This window comes from Glandiceps talaboti, chromosome 10 (genome assembly GCF_964340395.1).
Source record: "Glandiceps talaboti chromosome 10, keGlaTala1.1, whole genome shotgun sequence".
Classification (NCBI taxonomy): Eukaryota; Metazoa; Hemichordata; class Enteropneusta; family Spengelidae; genus Glandiceps; species Glandiceps talaboti.
Window position 1 is genome coordinate 961,355 of NC_135558.1, and position 21,796 is coordinate 983,150.

Sequence of the window (21,796 nt, forward strand, 5' to 3'; positions counted from 1 at the left end):
CAACAACTCAATAATCACTTCATAGTTGAAAGATTGAAGTAACCAAACATTGGCTAGTTTTTTGTTGCGTGACATGATCCTAACCCTGCCTCTAAACTTTCAAATTCTCACTCATGCAAATGCAAGCTTCTTCTGTAAACAATATTAGTTGATACATTTACATTTGCAGTTCTTTGCAACTACCAAATGAACACTCTGCTGGAATGTTGACAGTCAATTCTACTTCTTTTCGCTAAGTAGTAAATAAAGCACTGTAGGCTGATTTAGTGGTCAATCTTGCATCATAGGTGTGATTTTGAATGGAAAGCTCTTAGTTGCAGCAGCTGTCTGATCCTGCTGTGATGTCACACGACTGCAGGAAATACTAGTAAAACTTGGTGGCGTACCTGATAGTTATAGGTGGCTTGTTGAGGTAAAAAAATAAAATACGAAAGTTTGATGTCATGATATGACATCATTATATTGATGCTGATAGTGAATGATTGGTTCATCGCAGAGCTTTTCCATTTATGTGCTTGCCATGAAAAATGCACCTATGATGCTATATTTACCACATACAATGAAAATATGAACAAGATACAGCCAACAGCTTAACAGGATACCACTACAGATCGTCGAACAGTCTAGTTATTAACAGTATCTGAAAATAAAACATGCAATACAATGTACTATAAGCCCCACCTCTGCAGCACACCAACACAAAACAATATTTCAGGGTGATGAATTGGAGTGCAGAAAAATAAATTACTTCAGATTTATTTTCCTGTCACTCATGTTCATGGGGGGCTTATAGATAGCACAATTTATATTTTAAACATGCAGAAATAGTAGTTTTCATATTCTGCCAGAATATGAAAACTACTAATTTCTGTGGACTAGTTTACTTTCCAGGAATAGCATTTTTGCTGAAAAAAAATTGCGTACATATTTTTTTCATCATGCCCACATATTTTAAATATTTTACAATTTTTTTCAGTGACAAGATACTGGTGAAAACAGCATAACAAATTCCAGAGGAAGTAAATTATTCCACTTTAACTAACAATCATACATCTATCCACAATTTGATGCCTTGTACAATGGAGTGTCTTCTAATTTCAACATTTACAATGTAAACCAAACATATCTCAAAATGTGGGAAAAGCTTAAGCATTGTGTGGTCCTTTTTCCTACATTTCACCTTGATGGCACTCACTCATAAATTTAACTCTTGGATATCAACACTGGTACCTTTACATGGGGGGTGTTTCTCCATAACAGCGAAAAGTTCAGTTTAACACTAAATTGGAATAGGGGTGGTCAAATTCTCAGTGACTGACTAGTTAGGAAATACCATGTACCTCAGAAGTTACATAGGTTTTATTAATATTTAATCTATATCTGCCATCTAGTTCAACTAATCAGTAATTTCAAATTTCATTTGAGTGGTTATATTTGAAGGTTATTGAATTATTTCTTTGCACAGCTTGGCAACTTGAACACCCTTGGAGGACAGATTCTAACAATAGGATTTCTCTGCATGTATTAGAAAAGTAAACTGTTAGAGTGCTATGTAGCTTTGTAGGTGTTCCAGAGTCCCCTAATACATCTTCCCAATTGCACTTCTCAATCATACAAATTTCATTTACTATTTGTTACCAAACCATTATCATGAGGGGAGGGGAGGAGATTACTTTATCACTTATTTTTCTATCGAAGATAGAATTTCAAAATGTTTGGAAATGACCACATGCTGGTCATATGGCAGCTATTTTGTAAATTTGTTTCAAATTTTGATATTTTCATTGAAAATCTTACAGAATAATCCATCGTCTTTTCTGTTAGACAGTGTACCTGACAATACTGGTCTAACGGATATATTCAAAAGATTCAGGAGCAGGTTTAGTATCAATGATGTAATACAATTTCTTTCTCTAATTTAACACAACCACGCTGACGAGAGCCTTGTTTGGAAACTTTGTGACTTCAGTCTACACAACAGCAAAATGTTTTTTTTGTAACAGCACTCATAAAAGACTAGAAATTAGAGAACTGGGGAAAAAAGGTTGCCATTTTGATCATTTCATTTAATTGAATTCTTTAGGGCAGTTTTAATGCTGTTCCCTTTTCAACTCATTTCCACCATAGGCCCTGGAAATCATGCCAGGGGCTATGTTTTAAGAAGACCCCTGACCTTGAAAGTAATTAATGCCAAGGTTACTAGATTTATCATTTGTTTCTCTGAAGCGTATAATTCTACTCAACGAAATCTGCTTGAGGTAGACAGGCAAAGTAAGTCTTGACTTGCATTAAAATCCATGAACCACAAACTGACGCCCATCCCAAATAATAATAATGTTAGTTTTTATATAGCGCTTTCCCACTTTACAATTACACCTGGCTCGGATCTATAGTGGCACACAGGCACTTTATACTTCAACTCCCTGGGGAGCATACAATCCATAGCAGCCTTTATAAGTGCATAGGATTAAAACATTCACATTGCAATCTCTATCCTACCAAATCCCAAATTATACAGTTGGGTTGACAGGCACAGTCATGGTTCAAATCTTGCCCAAGGACTTTAGCCACTCAGAAACAAATGGCAGTGATGGGGCTTGAACCTGCAACCTGCAGATTCCAAGCTGGCCACTCTAACCATTCGCCCGTCATGACTCCACAAAAACCCTCTCCTCCAAGTAGTTTCATTCTAATGTGCAAATGTAACCATTTATGATATTGCAGGGATTTGTGCATCTATTGATTATCTAGGCACTCAAAGATTTGGTGTCATAATGTGGCAGATAGCAATGTTTATCATGGTACAATTTGTGCATTTTAGGACTGCACTTCATTTTATGGAATCTTAGTGAAGTGTCATGAAGCTTCCACTCAAGTAATATGGTATAATTCCTATAAAGTGGCAACTTCCACAAATTCCTTTTCATGCCTTTCAATAACAAATCATCACATTCACTGATCTAAGAACAGATGATCTAAAACCGTCATAAATTTTTCTTATATGACTCAAAACTAAACCGCATTCATTTGTGACAAGACCTATATTTTAATCAAGAAAGTAAAAGCCCCTTTTTCATGCATCTCTACTTCCCTCCTTTCACATTTAGTTGTTTCATATTTTTTATCTTCCTATGCACTCTAGCAAGACTTCACCTTCTCATGTAGGGCATTCTGAAAGACTTTTTTGCTTATGATTTCATCGAACTAAACATGATTTCGTAATTTTAATTTCTGTTCATAGGTAGCAGTATTTTTCAAACCACGCCTCTGGTAGGATTTACCATATGCTGACAAAAGGATAAATAAATTAACTACAATATCACATTACTGTGTGTTTTGAAGTGGTGAAAAAATAACATATTGCTGGGATTTTAAATTGCAAAAATTTGTGATATACTTGTAACAAAAAATTTGCTCACACAAGTGATTTTGGCAGTTTAATAGGAAAGTAAAACAAAATTATCTTTTCTTTTTGTTTTGAAATTCTACATGTACATTGTAAGATTCCCAGTGTATGGTGTTACTATTGCACAGCACATGGCTGCTCTATGACATGAATTCATCTTATTATTATTATTCTGGTGCAGTCCCAAGTTCTAGCCTTCAAAATTACTAAATTCAATTTTTTTTTACACCAACGTTCTTACTATTTGATGCCACTCAGGTCTACAGCTATTCAAGCATATTCACGCCAAGCTTTTCTAGCAGAGTATTGCAAATGACCACTGCACCCAAGCCTTTGTATCTATTAGTGTCACAGTACAGTACATTTTATAGTTGCCAATCTAAAACAATTACTGCTAGTCTAAATTCCATGCCCTTTTCTGTGAATGTACGACATATTGTTACACAATATCATTACACATAGCCCCATCTCATTTCGTTTTTATTTCAGTTCTAAGAATTCCAGTAAATTTTCATGAATTAGACGAACAGGTTGGCTTTATCTCAGCCTTAATATACACTGCCCTCCCTACCACTGTAATCGTTTATACCATGTCCAACAACAATAGCATTAGTATTTGTAGCACACTTGTCTACTAATTAGCATAATACATGACACATAGAAAGCCAACATATATTCATATGCAAATTACGGCGTCGCAACCTTTATCGCAGATTGCCGCTATTTTCAGTAATTAAATGTTCAGATTCATTTTTTCATACAAAATGTACACATATACACTCCATTGTACATTGAATAATATATGATTGATAACATAACAGAAATGAAGAATATAAAGAGAGAAAGATTGCATTTCGACCCATCCAAAATGCCATTTTATCGTCAACGGCGTGGTTGGGTCAAAATTTATGCTCACTTACACTTTATATTAGAGCCTCTGTAATAGTCGACTTCAGCCAATTTTAGACACAACATATAGAGTAAAAGCTTTGAAATATAATATATATTTTCATATGTTGTGTTTATGAAATTTTCATAGCCTTGGATCGATAAATGTGTTGGTAAAAGCCTGGAATTTTTGTTGCCTACATCTCTTCAAAATGGTTGCCACACCCCAGCTCTTCTCTCCCAATTTCACTGGATAAATCACACCATTTTCAGCATCTGGGAACGAAAAAGTGTAGATAAGTATCCTTAAAATCTTCTTGTCAAAGGAGTGCTGTGGATCAACCTACACAAAGGAGCATTTTTCACGAAACGTCTCATATGTTCGGACCTCAGAAAAATTCAACGTAGCTCACCTCGCCAAAAATATGCAGTGACGTCATAAACGTGACGCCAAGGAAACAATAATTTAGCATCCCTAACATACCTATGATAATACCATTCCTCCATCGCTGTAGATTTCTTCCCACTTCTTACAAAATTGCACGCGGATTCTAAACGAACATATATTTTAAGAAAAATTTGGTAACAATGCAAGGATTTTACTTGAAGTCAAGCCCGAAAATGAAGTGACTAAGCAAATCTTGTTTATACAGTTTTTGCAAGCCTTAACTAAGCTAGAGGTACATAAAGATTAGTGTCACATGACAAAGCACCACGCCGTATTTACCCCAAAGTCTATAATATTTACATCAGCAGCTCTTGATACACGTCATCAATTATAAATAAGTATTGTATGAAATACCACATATTAAATATATACTCATAGTTTACTAAAATTGTATTTTATATGTGTTTAATTCATATCTCGTCGTACACGAGATATTGCGAGATGTCAATTAACAACATGGCTGCGCTCATGAGAAAAGTTGCTGTGACTTTCAGTAGACATTATTTAATGTTGTCAATGTCAACCCCAGCGCGAATCGCGGTGTGCCAAACACGCAACAATTTAGATGTAAGTGCTGATTAACGTTGTCTTTTTTCGTATTTTTGTTTAGTTAGACGTACTGCGGTAGGTGACACTGTATTTTGTTGATTCCGACAGACACTGCGAGTAGTCGACTACGAGTACACGTGTGAATATTTCGTGCACAACATGAGAGGCATATCATATAGACATATACATGTATTGAAAGATTTTCGCATTGGACTAAGACTGAGCATGGATGTATTAGATACATGGATTTTGGAGAGAAAAAAATTGTCGCATGACAAAAGTGAGACGAAGAAAATTGCTGACGAACTCAAGACAGAAAAAAAAAACACGAACTAAACTTTATTAAAAACCCCAAAATGTTAAATTCCCAGGTACATACGTACATGTGTCTCTGTCTTAGTACTAATAGTAGTAATAATTTTTACGGAGTGTCTCGTGACCGGCGCCTGTCAGCAGACTCGGTCGCAGTGGACGTGCTGGTGACAGGTTCGGGTTTTACGGAATCAATTTGATGTGTATTGAAAAACACGCTCTGGTTACCTTTGAAAATGATTGCCTTTGTACCCTGAATACACAGAACTTTCAAAACATGTCTTATTCGTGAGCAAGCGTGAAACTTACATGACGGGACTGTGGTTACACTCAGACCACTGTGGCCTGAGGGTTACATAACGTTCGCCGATACGTGTCAACCTATTGTTCCTAAAGCTATTTTGCTCACGCTGACCTTGTATAGTGTTGCTGACTCCCACACACACACAAAAATACACAAAGTAGCACAGTGAGACTGCAGAGTTTGGCGAACTTGGGGTACTCTTGTATTACCACTACAAAACTTACTAACGGAGCTGAGCACACCTGCCCCCTAATTCTACTACTAAAAATACCCCAAACAAAATCTGTAGTTAGTAGGAAGGCAGTAGGTGAGCACATTGTAGTACAGAGTTGACCTTGAAAGGTAAGGGGAGGACCAGATAGCGAAGGTAAGCATCACTTTTCCAGTCACCATCAACTTGATGTCACTGGGGACCTCACACTGAATAGCCCAAGAAGCCCAACCCCGTCACAAACTATGGGAGGAATAAGACTGCACCGGCACACTGAGTTTTTGGAGGTGGCTGCACTGTTTGGATGTAAATTGCTGCGAGTTGAGAGGTCGAAATCCCCCCGTTTTAAGAGGAATGACAAAGGCTGGGCCCTTAGAAGGGGCACCCCTGGAATGGTTGAAAGCCCTAGTGACTGCAGCTACTGGGCAGAGCGGGTGACCTGGAATGCATGGTAGGGGAACTTCCAGCAAACGGTCTCTAGTTTGCAAAGTCTTAGTCCAGCGAATTGTAATAGTTAACCCCCATGGCTGTACCCCAAAGGCAAGGGAGGTTAACCCATCATTACACAGAAATTAATGTAGGACTTCCAGTGGGTAGAGTAAGTACGTTTTGTTGAAGCTGCGAAGGCACTCCCCCTGTATACAGCCTCTTCCCCATCTAACTGTTCCTCCAACTGTTTGACCTCTGGATCTGTGGGGTAAGAAAGCAGGCAGCAGTGTAAGACATGTGCCAAAGGAACCGCTTGAAGGTAACATATGGGGGCACCACCACCCCACCCCCCCTTGCAGGGTGAAGAAGGCTATGAAGTCTGAGGAACTGACCTGGTTGGTGAAGCCATGAAATGGCGTCAGGGATGTCATTACACTTCCCTGGCACATGTATAGCCTTTATGGAGAAGTGGTAGATAGCCGAAAGCCAGAATAAAGACCGTAAGACCTCCATCATAAATGGGTGACGACATGTCCCCTTATTTAAGATACCTTTGGCTGCCATGCTATCAGTATGAATAATGACACAGTGATTAGCCAAACCGGAGCTGCCAGGACTACCACCAGGACTTCCTGAAAGTTTAGCAGCCTGCGGCCAGTCTGTCCAAGGGAAATAAAGCCAGTCCCCCCTGAAGTAAGCTTTCACAGCTGTATTGCTAGCATCTGTATGTACATCTGTGATAGGGTTAGTATTCAGAATGGGGCATTTACCATTGAAGTGTGGTAGATAGGCAATCCACCATTCTAAGTCTGCTTTAAATTCCTGGCCCAGGATACATTTATGACCTATTGTTCCTAAAGCTATTTTGCTCACTCTGACCTTGTATAATTACTCCAAGTGCTGACAGTATAGTGTACCACTTTATTTCAATATTCTGGCCAGTTTCACAGTAATGAATGTTATTGATGCGACAAAAAACTTTAGGTTTTTATAGATTAATTACCTTTACCGGATGCACACTGATGGATCGTGTTCTATGTAAGTCATATACATCATACATGCGGCCATAACAACGTTGTACACATGTGTACGCCCGGTGTTTGCGTTAGAGGAATTGTAGCGTTTGATTCGGGTTAAACGTCGGAACGAAAAAAGGCATAAAAAAGATGAAAAAGCCCTAAAAATCACAGCAAATGCTACAATTATTGCAGCTAGGTAGACGGTGGCAGAGTAGTGACAAACTCATAGCTCAGAATTATTATATCTCCTCAAGCATAATTTATGAAACATGGGGAAAAATAATGGCTATTATCAATAGAAATGTTTTGACCTATATTTCAAGCACTACAGTACCAGTGACGTATATTGTAGACATGGTTTGTCATGATGTAAAATGACCAGAGAATATAATCCATATTTTCTGTTCAAACATAATACCTTGGCTAATGCATGGTATGATACACATTGTCTTGAATCATGGGTGTCTAGAATCATGTGCTATGCAAACAAGGGTAAATATCTCTACCAATCAATAACTGATCACATCAGATCATTTTGTTTTTCATATTGTGTAGGTCATTTTCCACAAAAGATGTCTTTCCCAAACACCAAGGTTATTCATAGAAGACAACCCACTTGAAGATAACTCTAGCAAACTAGTAAATCCTGCAAAACTGAGACATTACAAATATGTTTTCTCAGAAGAAGAGATTGAGGCAGGGTTGAAATACATAGACTCTGAAGGTAAGGATATGACAGTCTCAAGTCTGCAGGATTATTTCCAGAAAACAGAGAGTTGTTGGGAGAGACCCACTGTGGCCACATCATTATCAAATAATAGGATTTCACCTTGGTATAGGTGTTGTATCCATAAAACCAACCCCACATCCGATTTTCAACTAAATATTTAAAGCATATTTTAGACCTTGTGATTTCTAGTAGAACAGGAATATGAATACACAATCAATAATACAATGGATGGTGAGGTATTATCAAAAGTTGATTTGTACACATGCTGCACTTGGGCACTTACCTTGTTGGGCCAATGAAATGTTTTGTATATAGGGATTCAACAAAACATATCCCGTTGTGGACTTACTTTGGACTCTGAATATACATTGCACATTTTAGAATAGACTGTAATGACGTCATCGGTCCAGGATTATCAGCCTGGGGAAAGAGAGGTTTAATTAGACCATGCCATAAATGGCTGATCTGTGACTCTAATTTTAGACAAACAAGCTGAAAAAACCCAACACCACTGTGTATAATCAAATGTGGTAGAAATAACTTTGTTATATTTAATCAAAGCTTTGTGTCCTTTGCCTTAGAATACTTGGAAAAGTATGGAAAAAAACCAGTATGGGCTGGCTACAGAAGGAACCATAAGGGACAAATACCCCCTCAGGTATGTAAGGTTATAGAAAGTGTGTACATCAGATTAATGCACCATATTCCAAAGACCCATCTTGTAGTAACTAGTATTTTTGAAAGTAGAGGAAAAAATAAGGGCTAAAGTCAATTGAAGTACACAAAGTACAAAAAAAATGTAGTCAACAACATGTTACTAAAACAACTCTGTGATCTGAAACAAAGTTTGCATATACTTTGACTGGTTGGAATGTAACCAGTCTTTGCTGTGAAACCCTGGAAAATGATGATATTTTTTGTATGAGACTTTAATACTTAACCATTATGAGTTGAACTGGACAACACCACTTGTTCAAAAGCTCTCTGTGAACAGCGCCTCCAGTGGTGAAAATATAATCTTTTGTCATGTTGATAACTGGAATAATACTAGTATGAGGTAAACCCTCCATTCTCAATTTTGAAGTAGAATTTGGATCAAAAATCCAAATGAGCTACTGTTCGGTGACACTTTAAAATAATAGAAATCCACCACTATCACCAATACGCAAACTAAGAATGACATGATAAAAAGGTAACATGTATGAAAAGTATGAAAAGTGGCTATATGGACTCAGATGAGAAATTTTTATTTATTTTGAATTATCGATTCATTAACCAACTCTGCTATGTTCATCTACCTGAATAATCAATGTTAAAACTGTATAGACTAAAGCTGTGTTTGTAACTCAATTATTGCAAAACAAACATGTAAAAGTTTTCATTCAATGATGATAAGTGATTTGTGAACAAACTGGGTCAAGACAAGTGATTACTATCTCATATTCAGCATTATGTCTGTTACTTGCCTACATATTCAAACTACACCATTATTAATTTGATTTAGATTACTTGCATTTGTTTATGCTTAAAAGTGATTGTATTTACCAAGGTTGTTTATAATTACATTCTGTACATACAAACACAAACTTATTTCTTTTAGTTTTATTCAAGTAATGAGTTACAAAAACACAGACTTCATCAATATTGTTTCAATGTTGTTTTATTTCAATCATATAATAGTAAAGTTTTTTATTCATCAAAAATGCAAAATTAATACCAATTTCTCAGTCACATGGCCACTTTCAAAATAAAAATGATAAAACTGTATACAATGTTCAAAAAGTCGCAGAAAATTTTACCCCTTACTTGTGCCAGTTATTCTCTTTCAAGGTTTCTAAATTAATCTTTAGAATGTACAGTTACATGTATATAACAAATTCTAGCAATTGATCAGAGTTTGCAACTAATTGTCATGGAAATTGTAGATTCAAACTAAACTGTACCGTAAAAATTCGATGTAAAATAAGTATAATCAGTATAGAAAATTTGCAGATGTGCCAAAGCAAGGAAACAAGTGTATATAGCGCCCTCTATTCATCATGATTTAAACCTTTCTTTTTTATGTATAGTTTGTCCTGAGGGGGCGCCCTTCATGATTGCTGCATTGTTTCACCGTGAGATTTAACTGTGTTTTATCTTTTTGTCTTCCAGAAAACAAGAAAAATGTGTATTGTAAGTATTTATGGCAGCATAACTGACAAGTGAAATGTGCACAGTTTGTAAATTTATGGTTGGATAGAAACCTTTGTTTCATATAGAAGGGGGAGATGCACAAAGGTCAAGGGAAGTGTCGATGAACTTTCCTAATACACTCACATATTTTTTGATAATGATTCAACTTTCAAGGTGTAAGAGAACAACAGATGATAGAATATTTGCTGCACACACTTGCATAATGTATGAAATGGTCTTCTGAAACACTAAAGAACATGACAATTGAGTGACATCCAGTCTAGATGGACTCTTTTGAATTGACATCAAGACTTCATCAAAGGGAAAATCTTCTTGTCACACTGAAATCGTGTTGCCACTGACAACAACAAACACAGTGACAGCATAGAACAGAGTAAGACCTTTAATAACATGTATGGGTTGGTGGTGTAAACTTTATTCACTGTTGAGAAATAATGATTTGAACATTTGTTGACTTTAAACTTGACCTTGGCCTTTGTGTCTCTCCCCTTAATATATGTTATTCTAGCTACCTCATTAGAGCCGTGGCATATGTTAGGAAATCTATTTTTAAATGAGTACTACAGTACGACAACATTTGAAACCTTATCTAGCAATTGATACAGCATTGACTACAAATTTTTATATCATATAATTTTTGGACTAATGAATTTGAAAAATTAAAATTGCCTGGATTCTAAACCTCATTATAAATATCTTACCCAACTCAAGCACCTTTTGTTATCTCAAATTTTGTACAAACAAGTTTTTATTTGTGTTGTTTATTTACATGTTGTATACATACATACATACATACATACATACATACATACATACATACATACATACATACACACACACATACATACACACACACACACACACATACATACATACATACATACAATGTACATACATACATACATACATGCATACATACATACATACATACATATATACATACATACGTACGTACGTATGTACATACACACACATGCATGCATACACACACAAACACAAACACAAACACCTGTGTGTAAACACACATACAAGTACACACAAACACATGTACATATACAATCACAAAGACATCCTCACTTTATTATTTGTTAGTTTTAGTCAAAAAGTAAGGCATCTTTCCAACAACTTCCTTGTAATATGAAATTATTGATTTCTCAAATTACAGAGGAAAAATAACTTATGTTCCAATGCTTGCCCAATTTGTCGAGATCAAGAGTTAGTGGTCCATCATAGAGTAAGTAAAATACTCATATCAATTTTATGTCATTTGTTTTTAGCACAACCTAACTGAGATGTGTATGTGATAGGCATATTGAAACATCTGTTTGTCAGTGCAGATTGTGTGTGTGTGTGTGTGTGTGTGTGTGTGTGTGTGTGTGTGTGTGCGTGTGCGTGTGCGTGTGTGTGTGTGTGCGTGTGTGTGTGTGTGTGTGCGTGTGTGTGTGTTTGCAACAGCCAAGTGATGGTGTATATTGTAAAGATAACATGGGCAATCTGCAAGTGAATAAACTTTTATATATAAGCACATGTGCCTAGCAACAAGACCATGCCTATAGCAACAGCCAAATGATGATGTTGAATGCAAAGACAAAAACAAGGTTGGTCATGTAGATACAGTACTCCCAAAAAAGTAAATGCACATATGCCTAACAGTAAGACCATGCCTGTGGAAACAACCATAAATAACAGGGATGGTTCGGCAAGTGGATACAGTTTTTAAAAAAATGAAAAACGGTCACCCAGCAACTAATATACAGCCCTTAGCAACAGTAAAATGATGGTGCATATTGCAAAGATAATAACATGATAGATGGTTAGGCAAGTGGGTACATTTTCAAAAAAATGAAAAAATGGTCTTCCAGCACCTAAGATACATGTACCATCCAAAGCAACAGTAAAATGATGCAAAAATAATAATGTAGATGGTTGTGTAGTAGTTGGGCAAGTGGATAAACATTCAAAAAATGAGATACATGTATGGTCACCCAGCAACTAATGTACAGCCCAAAGTAACAGTAAAATAATGGTGTATATTGCAAAGATAATAACATGGATGTTTAATCATTCTAAAAATTATATACCGTCACCTCGCAACTAATATACTATCACCCAGCAACTAATATACCGTCACCCAGCATCTAATATACCGTCACCCAGCAACTAATATACCGTCACCCAGCAACTAATATACCAATACCGTCACCCAGCAACTAATACACCGTCACCCAGAAACTAATATACCATCCAGTGTTCTCCCCAGGATTTGTTGATAGGATGTCGGCTCATTAGCATAAATTAGCATCAATTTACATATAATTATATTCCCGAAAAATCAAAGTACATCATAATAAAATTAATATCAAACAAGTAGTACATGTACATGTGACCAAAGGAAAGTTGAAGGCCAATTTATTAATTCAAAATATTAGCACCAAAAAGAAACTCATAAAGCAGTGTTATTGATTATTATTGTTAGGAAAGCTGAAATTATTTAAATCTTAATGTCCACAGATAAATTAGACTTTCGAAACACGAAAAGTTTGTGTACAGCAACCGGCAGACATCGTGTTAGTCCGAAATATCGTGATACACGAGACTTACTATACTTCCCTATGGAGGACTTCCAAAACTCGCGATAGTTTGTGACGTCATGACCGCCATATTGGAAAATCCATGCGTAGTCGTACGATGTATCAGTCTACAAATTACAATGTCAAACTACAAACTAAACGTGTTTTCAGGGTAAAATTGAACATGAAGCTGATAATCGGAGATAACATTGCCACTTTATCGAAAGGTACATTAGTCTGTTCAACTCTTTTCACGACATTGAAGAATGCACATGCTCATGCTCTTGGGTTGAGACATACGGTGTTATCACTGTTACTCTGTCAGTGTGTCACTCATAGAAAATTAACTAGACACTGAATGTCAACTTCATGCGTTTGTCGAACTTTTATACTTTATAGCAAAATGGCACGGCATCGTTTGATTTTATAGTTGTCAAAATCTGGCAGTTCCGACATGCTTCTACGGTCGAACCGACGTTACGGATGGGCCGGTTTTGCCTTTGATTTACCGAAAGCTGTTGTACCGAGTGTGAATCACACTACCATTAGCGGGTTTACGCATTTTATTCCTATCGAAAACAATACTGATGGCAAACTTCAATGAAATCTGTCTGGTAATCATTACCATATCATAAACAAGGATGTCGGGCAAGATCTAAAGCGTCACGGCACATTGTCAAGCGTCACGGCCTGCCGTCCAAGCGTCACGGTGCCGTGCCGCTTCAAGGGCCTAGGGAGAACACTGCCATCACCCAGAAACTAATATACCATCACCCAGCAACTAATATACCGTCACCCAGAAACTAATATACCGTCACCCAGCAACTAATATACCCAGAAACTACTAGTAATATACCGTCACCCAGCAACTAACATACCATCACCCAGAAACTAATACACCGTCACCCAGAAACTAATATACCATCACCCAGAAACTAATATACCATCACCCAGCAACTAATATACCGTCACACAGAAACTAATATACCGTCACCCAGCAACTAATATACCCAGAAACTACTAGTAATATACCGTCACCCAGCAACTAACATACCATCACCCAGAAACTAATATACCATCACCCAGCAACTAATATACCATCACCCAGCATCTAATATACCATCACCCAGCAACTAATATACTGTCACCCAGCAACTAATATACTGTCACCCAGCAACTAATATACCATCACCCAGCAACTAATATACCGTCACCCAGCAACAAATATACCGTCACCCAGCAACTAATATACCGTCACCCAGCAACAAATATACCGTCACCCAGCAACTAATATACCGTCACCCAGCAACAAATATACCGTCACCCACCCAGCAACTAAAACACCGTCACCCAGCAACAATTATACCAATACCATCACCCAGCAACAGTACATTTTATGTATATTGCATAGGGGTAACAACAGGACTGGCGCAGCAAGTCGATCAACATTATTTTGAAAAGAAAATTTAAAAAAAACTGTGCAGTTGCACCATTTTGATGCTGTTTTTGGTTTAAAAAAACTCTTGATCTCCAGAACTAATGAGCAGATTTATCTGCAATATGGGGAGGTGTTTCTAGGGGAGATCAGATTAAGAATTGTTTAAGATGAAATGATTGTTGATATTCAAATTAGGCCAAAAAGGTGTGATTTGGGTCGAAAATTATACTTCAATATAGTGTGGCATTTGGTGGAAGTGTTTCTAGAGGTGTGAGTGGATGCAATTTCAAAAAATGAACACCTGCATTCCTATCAACAAGGCCATGCTCATAGCTGCAGCCAAATGGTGGTGTATATTGCAAAAGTGACAACAGGGATGGATAGGCAAGGTGATAGACATTCAAAAAATAAATGCATATATGCCTAGCAATAGGACCAAACCCATAGCAACAGCCAAATGATTGTGTATATAGCAAATATAGCAAAACGAATGGAATGGTAAGTGAAGAAACGTTTACAAATTGGACACATACATATTCAGCAATTCTGATCATGCCTATAGCTACAGCAAAAAAAAAAACTGTGTTTTTTGCTAGATGTAAGATAACAATAATGATAAGTAGTCAAGCATTCTGATATATATACACAAATGTGCATGGCAATTATTGATATACCCATAGTATAGCAACAGTGTCTTTTGCAAAGATAATATCAATGGGTATGAATCAACTTGCTAAGACAGAATGATGTCCTACCAATCACACTCTCTGAAAAATTACATCCGTCCATGTGTCCATGCGTAAATACATCATTTCTTTGAAATGCAATAACCAATTTCAATAAAACCTGGTACAAAAGTGACATATCATATTGGACATATGTACGTCACTTTGTTTTTGTGGCATAGATAAAGTTGACCACATGGCAACCGTCTTAAATATCGTTAAAAAATGTTAAAAACCAACATTTACTGCATAAGTCAAAAACTATAATAGACTCCATTCAAGTGTGTACCCCACATTATTAGGTGCATCTTTCTTTTAAAATTTGACCTTTGACCTTGGTCTCCAGGGTCTGTTATCAAATTGAAACCAGGGTTAGGGTGAATTCTCAAAATTAAGCCATTTCTTGCATATACCAGAAGACACTGTAGCATTTGTGTGTGTGGTCAATATAAATCATGTCATGCCGCCATGCAGTCACATAGAAGTAAAGTACTTGAGGGGTGTGTGTGTTCTATGAAGACTTGTTAAGAAGAAACACTTTCCACAGTACATTTTGAAGTTCCAGTTATTTTAACTTTCTCTCATAGTTGGCGCAACAGCATCAAACAGGATTATCAATAATGTGTGTACATGTATATCCAAACTAAACTAACTGCATAGGACAGAGCCATTAAAGGCTGCAACTAAAGTTTGCTACGCCTGTAGATAAAAAACTAGATTTTATACAGGAGTGGTATGTCAGTGCGAAACTTATACCTACAAGATAGATATTTTAACGTTCTCGAAGACTTGAAACTTCTATTTGCTGCAATTGATATAATCGAATCAAAATTCAATGAAATCGTCTTTCAAATATAAGTAAAAAAATGATTGCATACCTTTATATTTAGTAAAGTGCATTAAGAATGATTGTAATAAAATTAAAGTAATGTAAAACGTTGGAATACATCTGGAAGGTGTTCATTTCATTCAAATACCGATCAATATGGATCATCGACTTTATATGAAAATCAACAAAAGAACCCGATCGGATTTCATGAATCACTTAAATATTGATTCAGTGATAAAAGTCAGGCATGAAGTATTAAAAATGCATTTATTGCCAACATATGCCATCAAAAATGGCACTCTATCAGAATTAAAATACAGCCTTTAAACAGACTATATTGTATAGATTTGGTGCTGTACAGATGATATATTGATGGAAAAAAACCACTGGGGAATAAAAGTAGTGGCTTTATCAAAAAAGTAGAAATTTGCAAACAAAGGTGTTCGCATGATTGATTTCTGGTGAGTGGGTAATTCAAAATGAACAATGAAATGCAGCAAGGCAGCTGTTGAAACAGACCAAGAAATTTATGTAGTATATGAAAAGGGAGGATTATTGCTCAGATGGGTTTTCTATATTTACACACTGGAGGAGGAAATATTAACTGTTGAGAGTGTTATCTGTGTTGAGAGCTTCTTCATTATCAAGCAGGATTGACTTGTAACAAGTGATTGTTGAAAGTAGATTAGGATGGTACAGCTGATCAAATGCAGAAGTGAAGTCATGTTATTCAATGAAATTTATCGTAGAGAGGAGAACTGTATAGATACATCAATAAAATACACTATCTTTATTACTATCTGTTATTCTGTACTTCCTGACAGAAATATTCCTTTTAATTATACTTTGAAAGACTTAACTAATAAATAATAAATAAAAATGTATAGTTTTCTTAAGTTTTTGTGATTGAATTTTTATAGTTGTGTTGAAGTGCAGATGTTGTACATGTTATCAATTTCATTTTTGTTAAAATTGAATACTTGTATTTTTAAGTATTTGTTTTATAGGTTATGATATTAAAATGTGTATTGTGGTGTTTTGCTGCTAAGCATGTTCACTGTTGAAATAGTTAACAAAATCACACAAATGGTTTTCGTTGTAAAGATTTAGAATTAAGGCCTTTTTTGTACACTTTGTCTGATTTTTCACTGTCAATGATCAACAACACTGATAATGACAATGCTGAAAATGGTAGTTTTTTAGGTAGCGCTTTCCCACATAAGCTCAAAGTGTTAGTTTTTTAGATAGCGCTTTACCACATATGCTCAAAGTGTTAGTTTTTTAGATATCGCTTTCCCACATAAGCTCAAAGTGTTAGTTTTTTAGATAGCCCTTTCCCACATATGCTCAAAGTGTTGGTTTTTTAGATAGCGCTTTCCCACATATGCTCAAAGTGTTAGTTTTTTAGATAGTGCTTTCCCACATATACTCAAAGTGTTAGTTTTTTAGATAGCGCTTTACCACATTTGCTCAAAGTGTAAGTTTTTTAGATAGCGCTTTACCACATATGCTCAAAGTGCAAATTACAACATTACCCCTTGCATTGACCAAGACCAACACAGCAGTCCTTAATATTTGAATTATTGGGAGCATACAATCCATTGCAATTTCTGGAAGAGTACAGAATGTATTCCTTTGCACAGCAACCTCTATCCTACCAGGTCCCCAATTGTACAGCCGGGTAGACTGAGGCACAATCATAGTTCAAATCTTGCCCAAGGACTTTAGCCATTCAAAACAAATGGCAGTGGCAAAGCTCAATGAAGTAGATTTTCATAACCCTAAGTCTTTTTAAATAAAATGAAGAGATTTTCATAAGCTTAGCTTATCAGTCTAAGGATAATCCATGATGAAATATATTCAAATCTTCTTTGATACAGATTAATGGATTGTTCTTCACTGATGTTTTATTTATGTTTTATTTATGTTTTATTTTCTGCAAACAGAATGTGAAATTATTACAGCAGTTTGTGTCGCCACACTCAGGACAAATGTACACAGACTTAGCTACAGGTAAGGAAAAACTTACTTTGTGTATAACTACATCATGTATTATAAGGCTGCATCAATTAAATACTTTAATATTATTTTATCTGTCTCTTTCTTTGTGTTTGTATGTTTTTTATATTTTTATGGGACATCTTGGTGGCCTGAATTAAAGAAATAAAAAAAAATAATTTAAATGCCACATTAAATGATCAGGCAAGTATAATTCTGCTAATTATAATTTTGTATTATACATTTTTGTATTATACTGAGTTGCTCTCTTTTAATGACATGTTATTAAATGTGTACACATAGCAATTAATATGATGGCTTTTAGAAGCTGCTTTGATACCATTATCACTCAAGTTGATTTTGTAACAATGTTATTTTCATTTTGTTGAGTGAGTGACCACTGATAGGTTTAAGTACTTTTCATTTTTTGTTTTTTTAGGGGTTTGTCAAAGACAATACCAGCGACTACAAAGAGAAATAGAAGAAGCCAGATACCAGGGTGAGAAGTGAAAACTTTTCAATGAAATCTTCATGATATAGTCAATATGACATATAACTCTTAGATACAGCCATACTTAAAAGGCTGACCTTTGACCCCCCCCCCCCCCCCCATACAATATGCCCTATATTATGACACTGAAGGGCAGACTATTACAATGGGCTCCATTCGTCTGTAACACATTATTTCTCAGACATGCGATATCCAATTTCTTTTGGCAAACCTGGTACAAAGGTGACATGTCATATGGGACATATTCACATCAATTTGTTTCGCGACATATATAAATTTGAACGAACTGTGTTTGTAGTTAAAAATCAATATTTATGGCATAGATCAATAACTGTAATACATAGAGTCACCATTCAAATGTCTACCCCCAAATTATCAGGTACAACCTTTCTTTTGAGACCTTGACCTTTGAACTTGACTTTGATCTTCATGGTCAATTATCAAAATCTAGCCATTTTTTGCCCATCACAGACACTTTGCCATATTTATTTGTTGCCACTTTTTACTGAATGATGGCCATATTTGGAGTAATAGATCAATATATTACTGCATAACTCACAAACTTCAACACATAGACTCCATTCAAGTGTCTAACCCCATATTTGGAGTAATAGATCAATATATTACTACATAACTCACAAACTTCAATACTTAGACTCCATTCAAGTGTCTAACTCCATATTTGGAGTAATAGATCAATATATTACTGCATAACTCACAAACTTCAATACATAGAGAGACTCCATTCAAGTGTCTAACCCCATATTTGGAGTAATAGATCAATATATTACTGCATAACTCACAAACTTCAATACTTAGACTCCATTCAAGTGTCTAACTCCATATTTGGAGTAATAGATCAATATATTACTACATAACTCACAAACTTCAATACTTAGACTCCATTCAAGTGTCTAACTCCATATTTGGAGTAATAGATCAATATATTACTGCATAACTCACAAACTTCAATACTTAGACTCCATTCAAGTGTCTAACTCCATATTTGGAGTAATAGATCAATATATTACTGCATAACTCACAAACTTCAATACTTAGACTCCATTCAAGTGTCTAACCCCATATTTGGAGTAATAGATCAATATATTACTGCATAACTCACAAACTTCAATACTTAGACTCCATTCAAGTGTCTAACCCCATATTTGGAGTAATAGATCAATATATTACTGCATAACTCACAAACTTCAATACATAGAGAGACTCCATTCAAGTGTCTAACCCCATATTTGGAGTAATAGATCAATATATTACTGCATAACTCACAAACTTCAATACTTAGACTCCATTCAAGTGTCTAACCCCATATAATCACATGCAAGCTTTCTTGTAAGAAAGTGTCCTTTGACAATGACCTTTGACATTGACGTTTGACAATGACCTTGCCGTTCTGGGTTAATTATCAAAATGAAGCTATGTTTTGCATATTGCAGACAGTCTGTAGCATTTATGTGTGGCCAATTTCTTTCAAAATGATGTCTGAAAGTAATGCAGAACAAGAGAAGAAAAGAAATATATAATACATGTACATGCATTACTTTTGGTTCTCACATAACTTTTAACTGAATGGTGGTATTATTTGTATGTATATTTCTTGTGAATTATTCTACTCACATGATAATTAGATTAAAATTGGTGCATATGATATATAAAGATCTAATTTTGTGTTTGTCTTTTTTCACAGGGTTATTACCATTTACAAATATATAAAAATCTAATTTTGTGTTTGTTTGTTTGTCTTCTTTCAAAGGGTTATTACCATTTACAGATTATATAAAAATCTAATTTTGTGTTTGTTTGTTTGTTTCTCTTCTTTCACAGGGTTACTACCGTTCACAGTTCCACACATTGAGTATGATTATAGCCAGTATTATGGAGAACAGAGTGAAAAGAATAAAGCCATTCAATAACACATTACACCCAAGATGTTTTCAGAAGATAAAATTAGAATTCCCCACCCACACATGACATTGCGTGTAAACAACTTATGAAACATTGAAGTACATGTGTAGTTTGTGAGATTTAGTAAGTATTTTGGCCTTTTTAACAAGGTTGTGTATACAATGATGTTGGCTATATTTATCCACTGCCCACACGATAGAATGCAAAAACACAGGTACCTGCATTTGTAATCTATTTTGAGATACCATTCACAATTACAGAGGTGTTATTAAAAGTAAAAACAGACCCAGATACCCTCATTTTTCTCTGTTTTACCATTAAAATTAAACACTTTTTTTGGTTATTTTTATGTCAACAACAATTTGACATCAAGATAGATATTAAATAAACTATGTGAGAACCAATAAGAATGGTGTTGTTATTTCGAACAGCAGCTTAGCTGGTGTTTGTGTTTTGCTGATATCAGTAAATTATTGAATTATGCATGCTAAGAATCTGATTTAAATTAATTCAAGGAGAATGGTTTGTACTAGTATTTCATTGCTTTGAAGGTGAACACTGCTCCAGGAAATAGAGGCATTTTCATGAACTTTGGGTTCTGGAGAGTCATTTTGTTGTATATTAAGTGAAATCATAGGGTGAAACCCACTACTCTATAAAGGCCTATGGGGAACCCTGATTATTAGGTGAAGTCATAGGGTGGAACTTACTACTCCATAAAGGCCTGAGTGGAACTCTGAGTAGTAGGTGAAATCACTGTATAAATGCTTGGAAGAGCCCTGATTATTAGGTGAAATCATAGGGTGGAACCTGCTACTCTATGAAGGCCTGGGTGGAACACTCCATAGTTGGTAAAATCATAGTGTGGAACCCATTACTCTTCTATATAAAGGCCAAGGGAGAACCCTGATTATTACTATTAGGTGAAATCATAGGGTGGAAACCGTTACTACACATAAGTACTTGGAAGAGCCTTGACTTAGGTGAAGTAATTCAATAGCTATATCAACATGTCACTGCAGTAGTGTTAATTTGTGTCTATCTTATTTAGGTGAAAGCTCATTTTCTGTTGCCATAGGTGAAAACTCATTTTCAGTTGCCATAGGTGAAAACTCATTTTCTGTGCCATAGGTGAAATCATAGGGTGAGTACTCATTTCTCTATAAAAGCCTGTGAAGACCCTGTCACTCTCAGGTGAAAATAGGTCATTCTCTTGATTATGGGTTTGTAAGATTGTCAATGAAATAAACATTTCATTACAAATTTCTTAAACCTATTGCGATAGACAAAAGGATTTCATATTTTTCACAATA

At 35.7% G+C, this 21,796-nt stretch overlaps 2 protein-coding genes across 3 annotated transcripts in view; one reads left to right on the forward strand and one right to left on the reverse strand.

The window, feature by feature from the left end:
• Window positions 1-4,744, reverse strand: part of LOC144440547 (serine/threonine-protein phosphatase 1 regulatory subunit 10-like) — a 35,591-nt gene extending 30,847 nt beyond the window's left edge. The window contains exons 1-2 of one of the 2 annotated variants that reach the window (XM_078129926.1): window positions 4,708-4,744; window positions 4,327-4,570 (exon numbers count right to left, since the gene is read on the reverse strand). The gene's annotated coding sequence lies outside the window, so the exon portion shown is untranslated. Of the gene's footprint in view, window positions 1-4,326; window positions 4,676-4,707 lie in introns of those variants that run through there. The other variant, XM_078129927.1, reaches the window with a different exon arrangement.
• Window positions 4,745-5,194: 450 nt separating this feature from the next.
• LOC144441106 (small ribosomal subunit protein mS40-like) lies at window positions 5,195-20,837 on the forward strand. The gene is made up of 8 exons (XM_078130636.1): window positions 5,195-5,309; window positions 8,122-8,290; window positions 8,878-8,954; window positions 10,448-10,468; window positions 11,655-11,723; window positions 17,998-18,064; window positions 18,489-18,548; window positions 20,403-20,837. Exons 1-8 carry the CDS (start codon window positions 5,199-5,201, stop codon window positions 20,489-20,491), a joined length of 663 nt encoding a protein of 220 aa, XP_077986762.1. The 5' UTR covers window positions 5,195-5,198; the 3' UTR covers window positions 20,492-20,837.
• Window positions 20,838-21,796: the final 959 nt, after the last annotated feature.

What these genes read in the sequence shown, in the direction of transcription:
- LOC144441106 (XM_078130636.1), top strand. Translation starts at nt 5,199, where the DNA reads ATGGCTGCGCTCATGAGAAAAGTTGCTGTGACTTTCAGTAGACATTAT. An exon ending in AAACACGCAACAATTTAGAT is followed by an intron (nt 5,310 to 8,121) that starts GTAAGTGCTGAT and finishes CATATTGTGTAG; the next exon opens with GTCATTTTCCACAAAAGATG. An exon ending in AGAAGAAGCCAGATACCAGG is followed by an intron (nt 18,549 to 20,402) that starts GTGAGAAGTGAA and finishes CTTCTTTCACAG; the next exon opens with GGTTACTACCGTTCACAGTT.